This window comes from Grammomys surdaster, unplaced genomic scaffold, assembly GCF_004785775.1.
Source record: "Grammomys surdaster isolate TR1022 unplaced genomic scaffold, NIH_TR_1.0 125341, whole genome shotgun sequence".
NCBI classification, from domain to species: Eukaryota; Metazoa; Chordata; class Mammalia; order Rodentia; family Muridae; genus Grammomys; species Grammomys surdaster.
This window is the reverse complement of record NW_021620215.1, coordinates 1,129,553-1,147,530: the sequence shown is the minus strand read 5'-3', so window position 1 is coordinate 1,147,530 and position 17,978 is coordinate 1,129,553. Positions and strand designations below refer to the sequence as shown.

Sequence of the window (17,978 nt, the reverse complement as noted above, 5' to 3'; positions counted from 1 at the left end):
AAGTTACTTTCAGATCAAACAAGGGATAATTGTCATGAATGGTTCTAGTAAGCTTTTACAAAATGAGGGGAACAGTGTGTAGCCCCACCATTAACATCATAAGAATGAGAGAAGCAGAAGAGGTAAGAATGTGGAGGATTGTACTGTAGTTCTTAAATGCTTACTAGAAATTTTTCAAATATATTAAATACATATTAAAGTGTTCAGATGTTTTGACAAATAACAGTTAGTAGAAGTCTTGATCTCTAACCCAAGATAGCAAAAGTAAAGGGCAGAATATTATCAAGAGGCTTCAGACCTTGAGAGGTTTACTTCATGAATACATGAAGAAATTCATGATGGTAATGAACTTTTGCTGGCTGATAGTCCATTCCATTCTGAACAGCCTTAGATGAGTCTCTGGGTATAGGTGGGTCAACTCGATAAACATGGTCATCTCTTTGAAAATGAGAAATTGAGACACTTTTTTCTTATATGTCATTGTCAAGACTATTTCTTAAACATGCGCCAGTCTCCAGCCTTCCATTTTTTTAAATCTCCAAGTGTGATCTTATTGTAGATGTCAAATCACCTCTAACTTACTACGCCCCAAATTGAACTGAGTCTTTCACAACTGCCCCACCTTTCTCTCCTGCTTCCCCTGTGCTAGCTAATGGTGCATTAAGCATAAAAACTAACCTTGATTCAGTGCATGTCATGTGCCACTCCCTGTGCTTTTTTGAACATAACCCACTTAAAGCTCTTGAGACACAACAACACCATCTGCTTACTGAAGGAGATAGATCATCCCATGTCATGGGTTAAGAAACTGAGAGTCACTTTCTAAACACCCACTTAACTAACCAGGCAAAATCTCTACCCTTCCTTCTTCCTGCCACCACAGTTCCCCCTTTATATCTAATCAGTTACTGGATTTTGTCAATCCCAACTCCTCCATGGGGCTCCTCTCAAACATACCCTTCAATCTACCTAATTATCAAGCATAGCTCCTCTGCATGCCTGCTGGCCTTGTCATGTGCTGCCTGAACTGTCACACATAAAAGGCTATAACTTAATTTCCTCTTTCCTTTCTGGAATTTTCTCCCCAAAAGAGTAAAATCTTACTGCTGTCTAGTTCCAGTCACACAGAATTATCATGGATCCATGAACCATCAAATCATTTCTATAACCTCCCTGCAATGTGTGCCCGCACATGTACACACCACACACACACACACACACACACACACACACTTTTGCCCATATCATGTCTGTCTTCATAGTCAGACTAAGTATCTTTGTTATCTCTTGAAAATTCTCCAACCAAGGCTACTTGTATATCACTGTATTTTCACTTGTACACCATTTCATACCTAAGTGCATAGTGGCAACAATCGCTACATCCTGTGGTGATTATACAGCAGTTATATTTTCTCAATAGTCTGACTACTCAGTGAGTTGATTATGGTCATGAACCTACCTTACCCAATTTTTCAGTTCTCCAGGTTTAATAAATATTAAATCCACAAAATTATTTTTGTGACATTAGTTCATTATGAACAAGAAGATTATGCTTAAGGATATTAAGCAATGCTACCAAACCCATCTCAGAAGTTAGTAACACACTGTCTTGTCTTGTCTTCTCTTGTGTAATCTTTTATTTTACACATTTATAAATTTTCTTATCTATACAGTTTACTTTGTAAGTATTTAAGACATTGGGCTACAGGTTTCATTTTATCAGGTAAACATAATAAATATTGTTCTATAATGCACCTTTGTAGGGAGTGGTTCTGATGCTTTGATTGGGAATCCACGTGTGAACGCTGAAGGTCCTCTTCCCCAATTGGTTCTTGATGAATCAATAAAGATGCTAGTGGCCAATGGCTGAAGAAGAGGCAAGACTTCTAGGTTTCCACAGGCAGGCTAGGAGACACAGGAGAAAAAAAAAAGAGTCATCCTGCTTTGGAGGGAGAGAGAGCCACCAGCCCTGTAAGATCTCAGGTGGAGTGGCCACTGGCCACTTCCCTGACTGGGCCTGGGGTAGCAGGTGGGAGATTAGCAACTAAGCTGAGAGCAGATTTATGGTGCTGAGCAAGAAGAAAGTAACGGACAACTAAGTTGAGGGCAGATTCAGAGGTGTTGAGCTGGGTGTGAAGGCAAGGGCACATTAGCTGTGGGAGGCTTAGAAGTACCTGGCCATTGGCATTGAGCTAAAAAGCATATTAAAAATAAGCTAGTGTGTGTGTGTGTGTGTGTGTGTGTGTGTGTGTGTGTGTGTGTGTTTCATCCTTCCAGGACAGTGGCTGGTAGCATGGTCCACCCAGAGCTTAAAGTGGGGTAGTAAAAACTACACGCTACATATCTTTTCATTTGTCCCTCCCCCCACCAAGGAAAAAACAAATGAACTAGCTGAAACAGCCAAAGACATTCACTTAGTACAAGCCCTGTGCCTCCTGAAACCCAAAACACATAGAATCTGAGACTAGGGGACTGGAAAATTGTCATCCATAATATCACTTGAAAGAAAGAAACTAAGGTACCAAGATTTTAGACAAAGATAATGATGCTGTGATATCCACAATACCTTCAGGACCTGAGAATGTATTATGAAACTCTGAACAGGAAGTGGCTTTGACCCTTGTCTCTCCCCTTTTATTTTTGTATTTATTACATTTTATTTATTACATAAGAGAGGCACACAAATGCCACAGTGCATCTAGAAATCATGGAGGTCAGTTCTCTCCCTTCACTCTATGGGCCCCCAGGGATCAAACTTAAGTCCTCAGGCTGACAGCAAATGCCTTTCCCAGCTGATCCTTCTTGTCAGCACATAGCTCTTGTATCTATTTGCCTTGGCTGATTTTGCTCTACATACAGGAGTAACAATTCTGGAATTTTGATTTCTGTTAAAAAAAAAAAAACAGAACTATTATAAGAACATGTCTTCACTTTAATCCCAAGTGTGGGGATATAGGGCTGCTTTGTAGCATCTGACTGTGATTTGCCTCATGCTCTAGTGGAGGTGTGGTTTGCCAGCTGCAGAATTTTTCAGAGGATATATAAATGCTAGGGCACCAAGAGGCAGGTTTGGTGATTGTTGGTCATTTGTGGTTTGCTAGTAGTCATGTTCAAAGAAGAAACAAGAAGAAAGAAATTAGATTCAGAGTGAGAAAAAAAAAGAACCCACAAAGTATCAAAGATCAGCTACAAGCAAAGAAGAAACACTACTAAAGAAATTAGATTCACAGACATCTCTCTCTCTCTCTCTCTCTCTCTGTGTGTGTGTGTGTGTGTGTGTGTGTGTGTGTGTGTGTGTGTGTGTGTTTGTGCTATCTCTCTCTCCTTTATCATCCTTTTTCTCCTATCTAGTGATCTAGTGATAGGGGGTGAAACCAGGGGGATATAGAGTGGGAAAAAGAAGAACCCACTAAGTAGCAAAGGCCAGCTACAACATATATTCACTAAAATAGATCAACTCAGTAAGTATACTTATGCACGATCCCAGGAAAGTGTCACTTCTTGGGGAGATGTGTAAAAACATCCACTTCTACCAGATAGTACACTGATAATAAACAAAAACAAAAAGAAAAACAAAAAAGAAAACAAAAACAAAAAACCCACCTCATCCAAGTTTATCTTGGTGAGACATTGAATTCTTGGAATTACTTTCAGGTGCACAGGTATAACTTTAATTTTTTTTCAAAGCCGTTTTTAATGATTATTCTTAAACATTTTAACCTCCCTTCTAGCCCACCACCAGAGCTAGTGGAAAAGAAAAGATATTAGGGAAGTGGACCTGTTTAGAAATGGTTCTTTGGAGCAATCCCCATCTGTGTTGTCTGGAAATTAGTTCAGTTTATCGCACAGGTTAGCAGCAGCAACTCAATCCACTCACAAACCCTTCATGGATATACCAGCAGTCCAGTTCAGTAGATTCAGGATAGCAAACACAAAGCAGCAGCAGTGGCACTACCTAGAAGAGACAGCTAGGCCTCAGCCAAATTGTCAGGAGTCAGCAGGAGGGACGACGGGGGGTGGGGGGGAAGCCAGGAAAAGTTCTCGGCTGTGCCTTTCTCAGTGAAGTGAAGATCAGAGAAGATTCGAGACCCACAAGCATTGCACAACTAGCTCTATAAACAAGCCTCTGTCGCTGTTAAATTCTATTTATATTCCTTCTAAACATCACGGGTCCTCCACGGGTCTTGTCTCACTGTGTCTTGCCTCAGCTGACAGCACTCTGCCAATCAGCCCAAGTCTGGGTGGCAAGAAGCCATATCACCACCAGAACATTTTTGGTGCATTTCTCTCTGTAGAGTCCCAACAAATGAAACTCAACTACAGAATGTAAGGCAGACCGAGACATGCATGTCCTTAGCAAAGAATCCTTCATCATCTGCCCATTCATATGTTTGCTTTAGCAGAACATTCTCTTACCTGTGTCTGCTTCAACGAAACATTCATTCATGTGTCTGCTTTAGCAAAATGTCATTTCACTTTTGTCTGCCCTCTGGAAAACACTTTTGTGTTTGCACCAACGCAACACCATCCAACACAACTGACTCTCCAAAGAACCCTTACATTTCCACTTCACACAGGTGACAGATTACTTACAGTAACATAGATGACTCAGAGGCAGATGGTTGTGTCACTGGAAAGCCCACCCAGACATGGCTGATAACTCATGAAAGCTACATCATTGAAGTCCCCTGAACAAGTTGCAGGAAGCTCCACTGAAAACCCTCCTTTCCTACTTCAGTTGTTTGCTGCTTCTATAAACATGGTGATGAGCTTCCTGAGTCTTACAGGTTTTTATGAACCTCCCAGCCCTTGTAAGTTATGTGATCTTGATGAGTTTCCTTAATCTCGTGAGACTCCCCACTTCCTCCAGTAATGTTTCAACTTATCAGAAACAGCTCCACCCCTTCCTCCAGCTGTTACATTCTTTCTCTCCTCTCTTCTACAGTGTTTCTTAAGGGGGTGATAATGATTTCTGAATATTCTCTTCCATTTATGGCTAAAGACTATGGCACTGTTCCATAGCAAAATTCACTTATTCTCAGTATTTTGACTGGTTATCAACTTCTGTAGTAATCACTTATCTACAGGACAAAGAAGTAATCTGCAGTAATGTGTGGGTATTCACATATTTAGAAGGCAAAACAAAACAGTAGCCTCCCTCAATCTTATAACCTCCCAGTCACAGGTTTATCGTGGCTTACAGTACCAAATATAGCTTCTGTCCTGTGAGGCGGCCCTCAAATCCAAGCAGAAAGCAGTTGGTTGTGCTTACAACAGCCATGCCACTATTGAACCAATGGCACACTCTGACTGGCATGTCAATAGTATACCACACAAGATCCGTAGCCAAGCAGGATTGTTGGTCCCGATTCTCCTTCACAATCCTACATAATTCCTTCAAGCACTATAAAAGCCAACCAACAAGAAATGAGCTTTCAACTTAGTCGAAATTTGATTTCTTAGCCTCTTGCAACCAAAGCATACTGTGTTTTCAGTTGTAGTATCTTGGCATCTAGATCTGACATGTAGCAATGGCAACAGCTTAGATTCTGTGGGGTCTCACGGACCTTCCTGGCCAAGAATTGCTTGAGAGGCAATCTACTCCTGACACTTGTATTTGTTTAACCCAACAACTTTCTGTTCCTCGAAGTGCCTTTTCCTACCCACTCAGGATGCATTCTTTCAATTTTTTTAACTTCTATTTTTACTATTCTTCCAGACACTTTTCCAAATGTGCAAAACACACAAAATTTACCATTATATAATAAAGCCTTTTATACAGAGAGGGCAGGGCCTCTGAAGGTCCATTGCTGTCTCTTCTAAGCAAATGCTAATTGGTCTTGGAATTCAGTCTAAAGGGATATTTTTAAAATTAGTGATACAGCATGAAAAATACCCCATCACTTGTGACAACTGTTTTTTCAAAATGCAATTTAGCTACACAGATGGTGGTACCACCTTATTAGGATCTTTACAATCAATGATCATTATAATCCATATGTCATTCAGTATCCTCATCCGCATCTACCCAACCCTGGTAGCTCCATGAGGCTGGTCTGTGATGCTCTGCCCTGGACAAGAGAAAACATGCCAGTGCTGTCATCCATCACACCCATGACTTGAGCCAGCTGCCTCGACCAGACAGGTTTGAGACTGCTTCTTTGGCCACCACTTCCATAACCACCCTTGATTTCTAAAAGAACTCTGTCCTGAACAATCTCTAGACCCAGTACCCTTTCCTGCAGGGACACAGGATACTGGGGAATAACTACCAGTCCTAGCACAAACTTTTCCACTTTTACTGACCTGTCAATCACTCCTCCTTTCACCCCTTCTGTGAACTGTCACTCGGCTTTTGTCTATGTCTGCTTTCCTCTCTCTTTTTTAAAATTACATTTATTTGTTTGTTTGTTTATTTCTTTGGGGGTGGATGGATGCTGTGACATTATATGCATGTGTGGGTCAGCAGTCATTTCTGTCCTTCCACCATGTGGGTACCAGGTACAGGACTCAGGTCATCAAGCAAGCATCGTTACCCACTGGATCATCTCACCAGCCCAGATTTCCCCTTTTCTAATCTCTTTCTAAATTCCTTAGCACAATTTAAACACAATTTGTAGTCAGGCCCATTATTGCGTATCAAATTTTGTGAAGATCATGATGCAATGTCAGACTCAGAAAAGCAACTTGCCCTGTACCACTCCCAGAATGCCTGCTGAGTCAATGTTTTTATCTCTCCTGTGAACAGAGTCCCATCTGACCTGCTAACCCGGGCATCAAACACCTTGTCTTGCACACACAGTTCTCTTGACAATGTCTGCCATTCCTTTATTGTCTTCTAGTCCCTGGAGTCCCTTCTAGTCATGGAGATAGTGATAGTAAGGCATCGCTAATTGTTCATAGAAGCCATTGATCACAGCCAATGGTAGTAAGGCATTGATATTCATTCATAGAAGCCAGTTCATTGGGAATTGTTTCACTTACATTGCCTCAAGCTATGCAGCCTGTGTCTGAGAGTGAGAAAAATCAGCGAGATCGCTCCATTTCTCCCCTTCTACAATGTCAAGCTGATCCTATCGGCCTCCCATCAAGTTCCATGGCCTCCCAAGCCAGGTTTTGAGTTCTTCTGTTGCTTATTTAAAAGTCTCTCCCAATTGAGGCAGTTTAGGGGCAAAAAATCCCCTGACTAGCATAGATTCCTGTGCTGAGAAATTACTAAGGCTTTTATCTCTGTACTAAATCTCTTTTTTTCCTTCTTATGTATTAAACGTCATGCCTGAGGGCTATCTTCTATTATTTTCACCCCATCTCCTCACTCCTCCCTGTCTGACTCTTCTCAGGGCCTTTTTGGGTTCCAGGAAGGGCTCCCCAGCAGAGAACTAATGAACTCCTTTTCACCAACTAAAACAAAGAGAGAAGGAGGGAGGAGGGGTGGAGGAGAGGAGGGAGAGGGGAGGAGAAGCCACTATCCTCCGTTTCCTTTATTTCCTGCCACATCAGAAGGTAATATGGAGAAGACATCTGTGTGTCTATTCTATTGTAATTCCTCCTCCCTGCTGGCAATTCCTTCTGGGCAGGAATCTCAGCCTCAGTTACACCTCTTAAGGCAAATGGCAGAGACCAAGAAACTATTTCCGTGACCTGCTTATAGTCACATGCTATATTGCACTTTCAGAAATTACAACAGATTCTCTAGTTCACCAGCCTCCTTGGGGGAATTACTGTACTTGAATCACAGGACACATTCATAAAGGGGATATGCAACCATATACCATACCACAGAGGAAGACAGCCACCCTGGGTTTCCCCTCAAAGATGTTCGGCTTCAGTTGTATGTCTTACTCATATCAGACACACAACTGCCACTACAGCAGGGAGGCACAAGGTCCCATATCCACCAGAGAAGAGTAATCATAAAAGGATTGCCTCATGGATGTTCCACCTTTGGTCAGATCATTCACTATTGCCTGTGTCTTACCCATAGCAGGGGTCATGTGACCCCCTCCTCTTAAACTCAACTTCGTTTTGCTTCTCCCAATTCAGGCACCAATTGTGACTTTTTTTTCCCCTGGGAACCAGTATCTCTAGTCACCTAGGATAGGACAGAGAACAAAACAAAGAAACAGCCCGCACATGTCCAGATTAGTTCATTGGGGTTACTTACAGGTGCATGGATGAGGGGTTATCTGTAGGCGTAGGGGTGGTTCAAAGGCATTTATGTACCTGACAGCCCCCTCTCAGAGCATCATCAGTGACCTCATAGCTTCCCACTAGGACTCACTTCTTAAAGGTGCCACTATACCAAAGGTGCATCAACACACTGGAGACCAAGCCTCCAGCATCTGAATCTTCTGAGGTCAGAACCACAGGAAGTGGGGGGAAAATAAAACTGAGCAACATTATAAACCAGCAAGATCTGACAGAGATTACAAAAGACGGCACAAAGCGAACATTCTCTCAAGTGCATAGGTATGCCACAATATAAGTCTTTCTAAAATTTTTAAGTTGAAATTCAAGATATTTCCCTTATTTTTCAATTTATTCTTCTCTCATATATTTATATCCCTGAAAGCAGTTTCTCTCCTTCCTCCCCTCCCAGCTTTTCCCCTCCCCCCTCCAGCACCCCTCCACCAACCACTTCTCTTCCTTTTCACTTCAGAAAAGGGCAGGTCTCTCTGGGATATCAAACAAACAAGATATATCAAGTCGCAATAAGACTAGGCGTCTCCTCTCATGTGGACTAGGCAACCCAGTAGGAGGAAGAGTCCGAAAAGCAAGCAAGAGTCAGAGATGGCCCCTCTCCCACTGTTTGGAGTCCTACTAGAAGATCAAGCTACAAAACCATAACGTATATGCAGAGCACCTAGGTCAGAACAGTGCAGGGTCCCTGACTGTCACTTCAGTCTCTGTGAGCACCCTATGAGCCCAGGTTAATTGATGCTGTGTTTTCTTGAGGTGTCCTTGACCCCTCTGGCTCCTACAATCCTTCCTCCACCTCGTCTGCAAGATTCTCCGAACTCTGCCTGAACTCTGCCGGATGTTTGGCTGTGGATCTGTACATCTGTTTCCATCAGTTGCTCTCTGATGACAACTGGGTTAGGCTCCTGTCTGCAAGAATTGCAGATTTGTTTTGTTCTGTTTTTTTTTGTTTGTTTGTTTGTTTGTCTGTTTTGCCGTTGTATCTCTGGGCTATCCAGCCTCTGCTTCATGGCTCTCCACACAGTGTCAGGGATGGGCTCCCCGTTGTGGCATAGATCTTAAAATGGACCAGTCATTGATTGGCCACTCCCACAATTTCTGTACCACCTTTACCCTAGCATATCTTGCTGGCAAGACAAATCATAGGTAGATGGTTTTGTGGCTGGGTTGGTGTCCCAGTCCCTCCACCGGAAGTCTTTTCTGGTTACAGGAGATGGCCTGTGCGGGCTTAATGTTCCCTACTACTAAGAGTCTTAGCTTACGCAAGATATTCTTGTAAGCAAAGTGCGAAGTTAATCACCGATAGCCCAAGGTTTGCTAACATAGAGGAAGAGCTCTCATCACTAGGGGAACGGGAAGTCTCAGCGACAAGCTTAAGAGAGAATGGCTGTCTCAAGGGCTCCAGCACCCGATTCGGCCCATCAGAGGATGGTTTGGCTGTTTCCACTTGTCTTCTGCCTCGGCTCAGGTAAAAATGTCTGTGGAAACTGATGTAGTCGCTGAGTTAGTTCCTTCTTTGGGATGCCTTGCTCATCTCGGTCAGGCTGAATGCCAGGTTCTCTGTTCAGACTTAGGCAGTTCACCGTGGTCCTAGCAAGCTGCTTCCCTCTTTACTGCCGTGGGACTGATTTAAAGCAAACACTTCAGCTCGGGCCAAGGAAGGGAGATGTTTTCTGGGGTATAGAAAATGAGTCTTTGTAAGTCAGGACTGTTTGTGGCCAGCATATTGTAGTACAAAAATAAGTTTGGGGGGGGGGGGGAATCTTCTACAATTTAACTATTGTGATACCGTGTGACTTCAGGGGGATTCATTATTTTTCCAAGCTTCACTCTTCACTCAAATATTGAAAACCCAGCAATGCTTTTACAATGAATGCAATTAGGAAGGGACTGACTGGGCCTGCTTCTTCTCCCTGCTATCTGTTACATGAAGAGCAGAAAGGCTCACAATATGTTTGAGAACTCAGAGGGTGTCCATCTGGACTGAAATGTAATGTTCCAGAAGAGGAGATCAAGCAAAGGCTGCTAACACAGACCTATTCCTGAAGGACTTCACTGAAAAAAAAAAAAATAGCTAGCATTTATTTTATTCCAGAAAATGGACTAGTTATTAAACATGCATTACATTTAGATGTCTCATAACATGCTTGTGAATTTATTCTATTAAAAGCTAAAAGGAACTTAGACTAAGATGATTTAAATAACTTGCCAAAATTCTATTCGGCATCAGGAGGCTGGAAAAAAAAACAATAAAAAATAAAAACAAATCACTTGACTAAAACTGTCAGTAACACACATGCACACACACAAGTCAAGACATACTGCAGGTACAGAACTAACTAGACCAACTGACAACAGAAATGAAAAGAAAGCAAGATTCATTAAGTCATCTGTCAACCATTCATTAAATGACTACTGGATGTCTGGCACTGTAGGAGTGTCAGGAACAACATCAGGGACTAAGTCAGCACAATTTCTCTTCTTGTAGAATTAACGTCTTGGCAGGGAAGATAAACTATAAGCAAGTAAAGTGTGCACTGGCTTAGGACAAATAATTTTGAAAAAATAAGCAAAGAGAGAGGAGGAAGAACATAACGTCACATCGTAGGCAGGACAGTCAAAGGGATAGAGTCAGGGTAGAGGAGCGGTCACAGGAAGAAGGCCAGTTTCCTTGTGTATCTGTTTGTTTTGTATTATCTATACAATGCCCAAGAGGAGATTTCCTGAAAGCAGGTGGAAACTGAGGCACAAAGCTAGAATAGAGACTACATCAAACTAGGAGGATGAGGAATGAGGACAGAATTTTGGGAAATGCATAGAAGATTCAGAAAAAGATTAGGATTCTTTTCCTCCCATCCATCCATGCCGCCACTCCTCAGCCTGAGCCCAGCCAGCAACTTGAGTTTTTAACCTCACTTTTTTACCTCTATAAAGCTGGAAAATTTCTGAGTGTCCCTCCTCCGCATCTCTGAGAATTCTTCTTATAGCAAGACTGTGACATATCAGGCTCAGTCCCCATCTGCAGAGGTGGACAGAAGAGGACAACAGAACCTAAGTAACAGTTTATTGCCACACAGCTGTGGGGGATGGGTATAAAGAAAAGAACTCAGTTGACTGCATCTGCCAGAGACAGATGCAGGTGGCCAAAAACCCCTCAGTGGAGCGGAACTATGGTTACCGGGGTGGAAAGTGGAGAGTCTGGTTCCAGGGTAGAACTAAGCAGGGGAACCAAAAATAGGAGAACCTCTCTGGACTGGGTGGTGAGAAAGAACTTTCTGGAATAGCTGAAATGATCTGAGAAGTTAAATAGGGAAAGGTCCTAATAAAGACACATGGGAGGGAGATGGAAACATAGGAGGGAAGAGTTCGGAGGGACTGAGGAAAGACAAGACCACTGGGGCAAGTATGTAGAACAGAGATGCCCTCTGAGAGGAAGGAGAAGATAATTCACTCACTACAAGTTTTCAGGTAGTTGAGACACATCTTAATTTTACTTAAACATCTCAGCTCAAAGATAAACCATGTTGAAAAACGTTTGTGTGCATGTCCAGTGCTTACTTGTTCCATGTGTTTACAAATGTGTGAGGCAAGAGGTGGGCATCCACTGTATATCTTTCACGACTTCTTCTCTGTGTTTAGTTTTTGAGATGGGACTCTCAATGAACTTGAAGCTTGTTCATTTGGCTGGGCTGACTGGCCAGTGAGCCCCAGGGAACCTCCTCCCTCCCCAGTGCTGAGATTAGAGCAATACATCAGTTCACTTGGCTTTTTACTTGGGTGCTGGGATCTGAACTCAGATGGCTCTGCTTTTGTGGCAAGTACTTTGCCAACTATGCAATCACCCCATCCCCCTTCGTTCCCTTGGAGGTAAAACTAACCCACCATGTGACATGGCAGTTACCCTCTTCAACACACAGCAGCTGTGATTACCTGTGCAAGATTAGGCCCACAGCATCCTGGCTTGAAGGCGGAAGACACCAGTCAGGCCCCATAAGTGCTTAAAGGTTGATTGGGGAGGGAGAGACATTTTCCTAGGTAGTGAGGCCACTTGTAAGGTGTCCTTGCCTCTGTACATAGCCCCTTACCCATGCTCCTATAAGCAACCCTAAGAAACTCATTGGCTTATCAGAAAAAAAAAAAAAGAAAGTGTAAGACTGGATTAACTCAGAAGAAGGAGATCAAAAGGCATGGGTTTTACACAGCTTGAGGGTTTTATTAGCATTCAACTCAGAGAGGAAGCTCTGACTCTGCATCTCTAACGAAGCCCCAGCTGATGTTACTCTTACCTGTCCATGGACCACACCTTGAGTAGCAAGGTTCTAAAGTCTAGTCACACTGAAACTGGTCCCAGAGAAAAATAGAACTAATTCTCTGGGCGAGTTTGAAGGAAACAGAGACAAGTGCTCAGAGGCCCAGGGGAGAACCGGGGCTGCATGTATAGATAAAGGAAAAACCTGTGGGCTGGCTCTGAAATCTCCCCCCCCCCCCATCTCTTTTTCCTTCTTTTGTTTATTTTGCAGCTAAGAATCCAAACTAGAGCCTCAAACACGCTATCTATCATTCTGTCACTGAAGGACCTCTGCAACCACGGTCCTGAAATTTCTTGAGTCAAAAGTGTGAGGGGTTCTACCGCTAACAGATTGTGGTCTAATGACTTTCCTCCCTGCTCCGCCCCACCCCCTGAGAACCGTTACCTTCTTTGTAACAACCAACTGTGTGTTCAAAGACCGAGTGCTGTTTTACATCTTCTTGTTATGCTCAAAGCCACGTGACTTTCTATCACTCAGGCTCTGTTCCATCCCCACTGTGACCTCTAGCCTTCCAAGCTTCACTCCTTTCAGTGTGAGTCCCTGTCTCCAGATCTTGATCAGTAGCTCCCTTCAGGCACACTAAGACCTTTGTTTATTGTTTTGTGCTTGTTTGTTTTTAAGACAAAATTCACATAGCATGTGTTCTGCAACTGTCACATCAATTGTTCTAAAATATCCATCACCTAAAAAGAAACTCTTAGCCTGTTGATGTAACTCAGTGGTAGAGTTCATGTTCGAGGCCCGAGGAAGCCCACCAGAAGGAAGGGGAGAAAGCTGTATTCAACTCCCATTTTCCAACTTCTTCCTGTCCCCATCTCCTAGTCAATCCCAATTTGCTTTCTGTGTCCATGGATCAACTAAATGAAAGCATACAATGGCTGACCTGGTGTGTCTCATCTAACAGAATGTTAAGGTTCTGCTGCTAAGATATCATAACCTAGCATCCTTTGAGATACGATTTTTTATGTTTTGATGTAAAAGAATGTACCTATTTTTTTTCTTTCATTTCTTTTGGTTTTTGTAGCATATCTAAGAATTAGTTCTCAGATTCAAGGTCATTAGTATTGACCCCATGGTTGTTTGTTTGCAGTAGTTCAAGTCTAGAGCATTATGCATACTAAGCAAGTGCACTGCCACTGGGCTACATCCCCAGCCCAGGGTTTATGTTTTCTTCCACAAGTTTTATAGATTTAACTCTTACATATACTTGACATAGTTTGAGGTTTTTTTGTTTTGTTTTGTTTTATTGAGACTGAGGCTCACTTGTAGTCTTGGCTGGCCTAGAACTTGCTATATAGACCAGGCTGACCTGGAACTTACAGAGATTGTCCTGACTCTGCCTCCCTCCTAGTGCTGAGACCAAAGGCATGAGCCATCACACCCAGATATAGTTTAAGTTGGTGTGAGAAGTAGGAATTTAGCCTCGTTCTTTTATATCTGCATATCCATTTGTCCCAGCATCTTTTCCCCCTTTTTAATTTTTTATTTATTTATGTTTTCATTTTAGCATAAGGATAGCAACTAATTCTTTAACATTTCACATTTGGAAATATTTAGTCGCCCAGAGCTTATTGTTTTATAACTGAAATTTTTAGTTTGATAAATGGACTTGAACAATTTCTTACCATCAGCTCCTTTCAGCTTAAAAATGAAAAATAAAAAAATTAAAATTTGAAGCCAGGATCTTACCTATAAGTGAGAACATGTGGCATTTGCCTTCCTAGGTCTTGGTGATTTCGCTCAGAAAGTTCTAGTTCCACATATTTTCCTGAAATTTTTATAATTTCATTTTCCTTTAATATCTGAATAAAGTTCCCAATATGTATATGTATGACATTTGTATTATTCATTCCTATATTAATGGTCATCTAGGGTGACTCCATTTTATAGCTATTGTGAACAGAGCATCGGTGAGTATAGTTGGATAGGTTCTCTATAGTAGGGTGTGGAGTCCTTTGGGTATGTACCAGGAATGGAACTGCTGGATCATATGGCCATTCATTCTATTGTTAGTTTTTTGAAGAACCTCTACTCCACAGTATGCCAGGTTACATTCCTACTAACTTCGGACATGGCTTCCTTGTTGCCCACGTCTTCACCAGAATTCACAATCATTTGTATTCTTCATGTTGGCCATTCTGCTTAATCTGAGATGGAATCTCAAAATAGCTTTAATTTTTATTACCCTTATGGGGAGGATATTGAACACTTTTTATTAAAATATTAATTAATATTCTGTATTTCTTCTTTAGAAATTTTAATATTTTCTTCAACAGCCCATTTTTTATTAGGTTGTTTGGTTTTTGATGTTTAGGTTTGTTTGTTTTTTGTTTTATGGGGTTTTTTTGGTTCTTTGCATATTCTAGATATTAATCTTCTGTTAGGATATATAGCTGGTAAAGATTTTCTTCCGTTATGAAAGCTGCCTTGACATTTGATTAATTGGCTCATTTGTTATACAGGAACTTTTATTTTCTTTGAAAGTTCCATAAATCTTACAAAAATAACATTGATCACATCCATCTACCACTTTTTCCAATTCCCCATAGGACTGTCACCTCATGTACATCCCTCTCAGCTTCATGTCATTCTCTTCTTCTCCTTCTCCTCCTCCTCTTCCTCCTCCTCCTCCTCCCCTTCCTCCTCCTCCTCTTCCTCCTCCTCCTCCTCCTCTTCCTCCTCCTCCCCTTCCTCCTCCTCCTCTTCCTCCTCCTCCTCCTCTTCCTCCTCCTCCTCCTCTTCCTCCTCCTCCTCCTCCTCTTCCTCCTCTTCCTCCTCCTCCCCCTTTTCCTTCTCCTTCTATTTAGGTTGCCATTAATGACCCTCTGAGTCCAATTAGTGCTGCTCATTGCAAATAAGTAAGTGACTCCTCTCCTTCAGCAGCCATCAGCTACCATCAGCCACTCTAATGTGGGTAAAACTTTCCCTTATGCAGGAAGCCACGATTACTGTGAGTTGATGTATACAGCACCCCTTTGGGGTCTACAAGTCAGTATGTCACAGTCTCCTCCTCGTCTGCCAGCTCTGGCATTCTTTTCTCTCCCTCTACTTTGAAGTTCCCTGGACCTTGGATGGTAAGAAGCTGATATAAATTATGATATGATAGAAGGAAACCAATGATGGAAGGGGATTTCTCAGCGGCCTATGCCTCGGCATCTCTTCCCCCTGAGGGACCAGCCACACGACGAAGGTATAGCATAGAATAGAGTTTATTCAGGGCATGTGGAGGGGAGCCAGGAGGGTAGGGTCTTAGGAGAGCTGGCCATTTCCTGCTGTCCAGGGTCTATGGAGCGAGCCATCTGAGGATAGGTCAGAAGGAACAGGTCCAATAGAAGCAGCTGTGTGTGTGACAAGAGATGGAGCTTCTGTAGGTTGCTTCTCTGGAGCTGTTCTGGATGTGTCTGGACTTGGCAAGATGTAGGGAATAAGATTAAGTACATTTGGGAGAAAGAAATTTTTCTAAATGTACATTTGAAACCCAGAGGAATCCCACCCTTTGGAATAGGTAGTAAGTGGGAACTTTAGGCAGATGTACTTATCTGGATGGCATCTATTTGGTCCATGAGAGGTAGATCTGAGTGGGTTTCCTGTAGCTTATAAGTTTACAAAAGAGATAACAGCATGAGTTAACAACACGAACAATCTTTAAGATGAGCCTTTGTTGGATCGTATAGTGGAATGTTTTATTAGAGTTAGGCAAGTTTATAGGAATTTAGACAATATTAGGACAGTGGCATAGCAAGAAGAGGAAATATGAAGCATTTAATTGATGGCAACTGAGTTTAGGTAATGAGGTAACAGATAATATCTGTGGAAGCTTAGCTGTCAATGTAGTCAGAAGTCTGAGTAAGAGTAAACAATAATCTACCAGTTATATATTATTTTTTTAAAAATGACAGAGTCCACTAGCCAACAGTTCCCATGGTCTCCATACTCTCTTGGGTGAAGTCAGTTTGGCTTCCAAACGCAGAAGACGCAGGGCTTTTTCTCTGTGGAGTGGATACACGTGACATGAGAAATGACTTACCTTGGTTTAGCCAAGTCATTTGACTCAGAGCATCCAGTCTAGCCCACTGCATTTGTCAGTGACTATATCATCACATACAATCCAGGCTGTATCTTCTAGGGGTCTTGTGTCCAAGTCTTCTGAAACCATCTTGGGTTAACTGTTAGAGGCTTTGGGAATTCTGTCAGCCATAAACTTAAAAAATGCTATTAGCAGACTTCTGACAAGCTTCAGAGCCATAAGGATTGGTTGTAACTGAATAGAATTTAATAGCAGTAGTAAAAATCTATTAAGACAGAGCCTTTCTTATCCTGTCTTAAGTAACTTTGGCGGATTGTATAGGCAGAGAAAAGCACATTTTTATATTAGCAAAGAAACATTTGGCTAGGACCAGAATAAGAAAGCGGGCAACAGTGGCATACGGCACAGCTGGCAGGTTGGAGCTGTGAGCCACAGGTGCTGCGGGTCAGGTCTGCAGGCGGCAGCGACAGGGCGGGACTTCCTACTAGCTGCCGGAAGTCACTGCCCAGTGACTCTGGCGGCTAGAGTGTAAGTGGGCAAGGAAAAACAAGTGTGTCCCCGATCACAGCAACGATCATGTTAGTTGTTTCCATAGCAGAAGGCACCGCTAGCATTCACTTTACAGATCCCAGGCAGGGAGGGAGAGAGAAAGCCTCCCTTGAATGCTCATGCTCGGGCAGCCAAGCCCTTTGCGCAGGTGGTTGTGTATGTGGGGAAGCAAGTCTCAGAGAGGGTCCCTGGCAGGATGCAAGGAGTAGACCCAGAGCAGAGAGCTAAGAACCACAAAGGGGAAGGGAGCCAGCTGGGTCCCAGACCCGCTGCTTTTCAGGCAAACCGACTGATCAGCTGCAGAGGAGTCGAAAAGGGGGAGGGAGGAAGCAGGGTCCCGGATGGCTGCTTTTCAGGCAAACCAGCTGACTGGCTGCACATGAAGGCAGGGAAGGACAGGGTTAGCTTCTAGTTCAAGAAATCTTTCTTGGGACCACGTGGACGGTTACTCTGACCAGTGGGGGATGGGGAAGCTTACCAGTTCTAGGCTAGGCTAGTGAGCGTGGATATCTTTTGGTAGCTGGTCTGATGCAAACCTGCAGACGTCTGCTAGCGTCTTGGCACCAATGAAATGATGAAAGGAAACCAATGATGGAAGGGGATGTCTCAGCGGGCCCATGCTGAGGCATCTTTTCCCCCTGAGGGACCAGCCACACGACGATGGTATAGCATAGAATAGAGTTTATTCAGGGCATGTGGAGGGGAGCCAGGAGGATAGTAGAGTCAGAGAGAGAGAGAGAGAAAGAGAGAGAGAGAGAGAGAGAGAGAGAGAGAGAGAGAGAGAGAGAGAAGTGGAGGCAGGCCATGACCATGTGGAGAAGGGGGGAGGGGCAAGGGACAGAGGGATCAAAAGAGATCAAGAGATCAAGAGAGCAAGAGAGCAAGGGAGTAAG

At 42.9% G+C, this 17,978-nt stretch overlaps 1 protein-coding gene and 1 long non-coding RNA gene across 8 annotated transcripts in view; one reads left to right on the top strand and one right to left on the bottom strand.

The window, feature by feature from the left end:
- Nucleotides 1-1,614: 1,614 nt before the first annotated feature.
- On the bottom strand, nucleotides 1,615-11,239 carry LOC114637525. Its single transcript, XR_003713761.1, has 2 exons — nucleotides 11,124-11,239; nucleotides 1,615-1,905 (listed from the first exon to the last, which is right to left on the bottom strand). It is a non-coding gene; the product is annotated as an uncharacterized LOC114637525 (long non-coding RNA).
- Slamf6 (SLAM family member 6) overlaps nucleotides 9,343-17,978 on the top strand; it is a 24,165-nt gene continuing 15,529 nt past the window's right edge. For all 7 annotated transcript variants that reach the window (XM_028785732.1, XM_028785731.1, XM_028785729.1 and 4 more), the window contains exon 1: nucleotides 9,343-9,667. In XM_028785732.1, coding sequence (XP_028641565.1) covers nucleotides 9,583-9,667 — 85 coding nt within the window. In that variant the 5' untranslated portion in view covers nucleotides 9,343-9,582. The remainder of the gene's footprint in view (nucleotides 9,668-17,978) is intronic.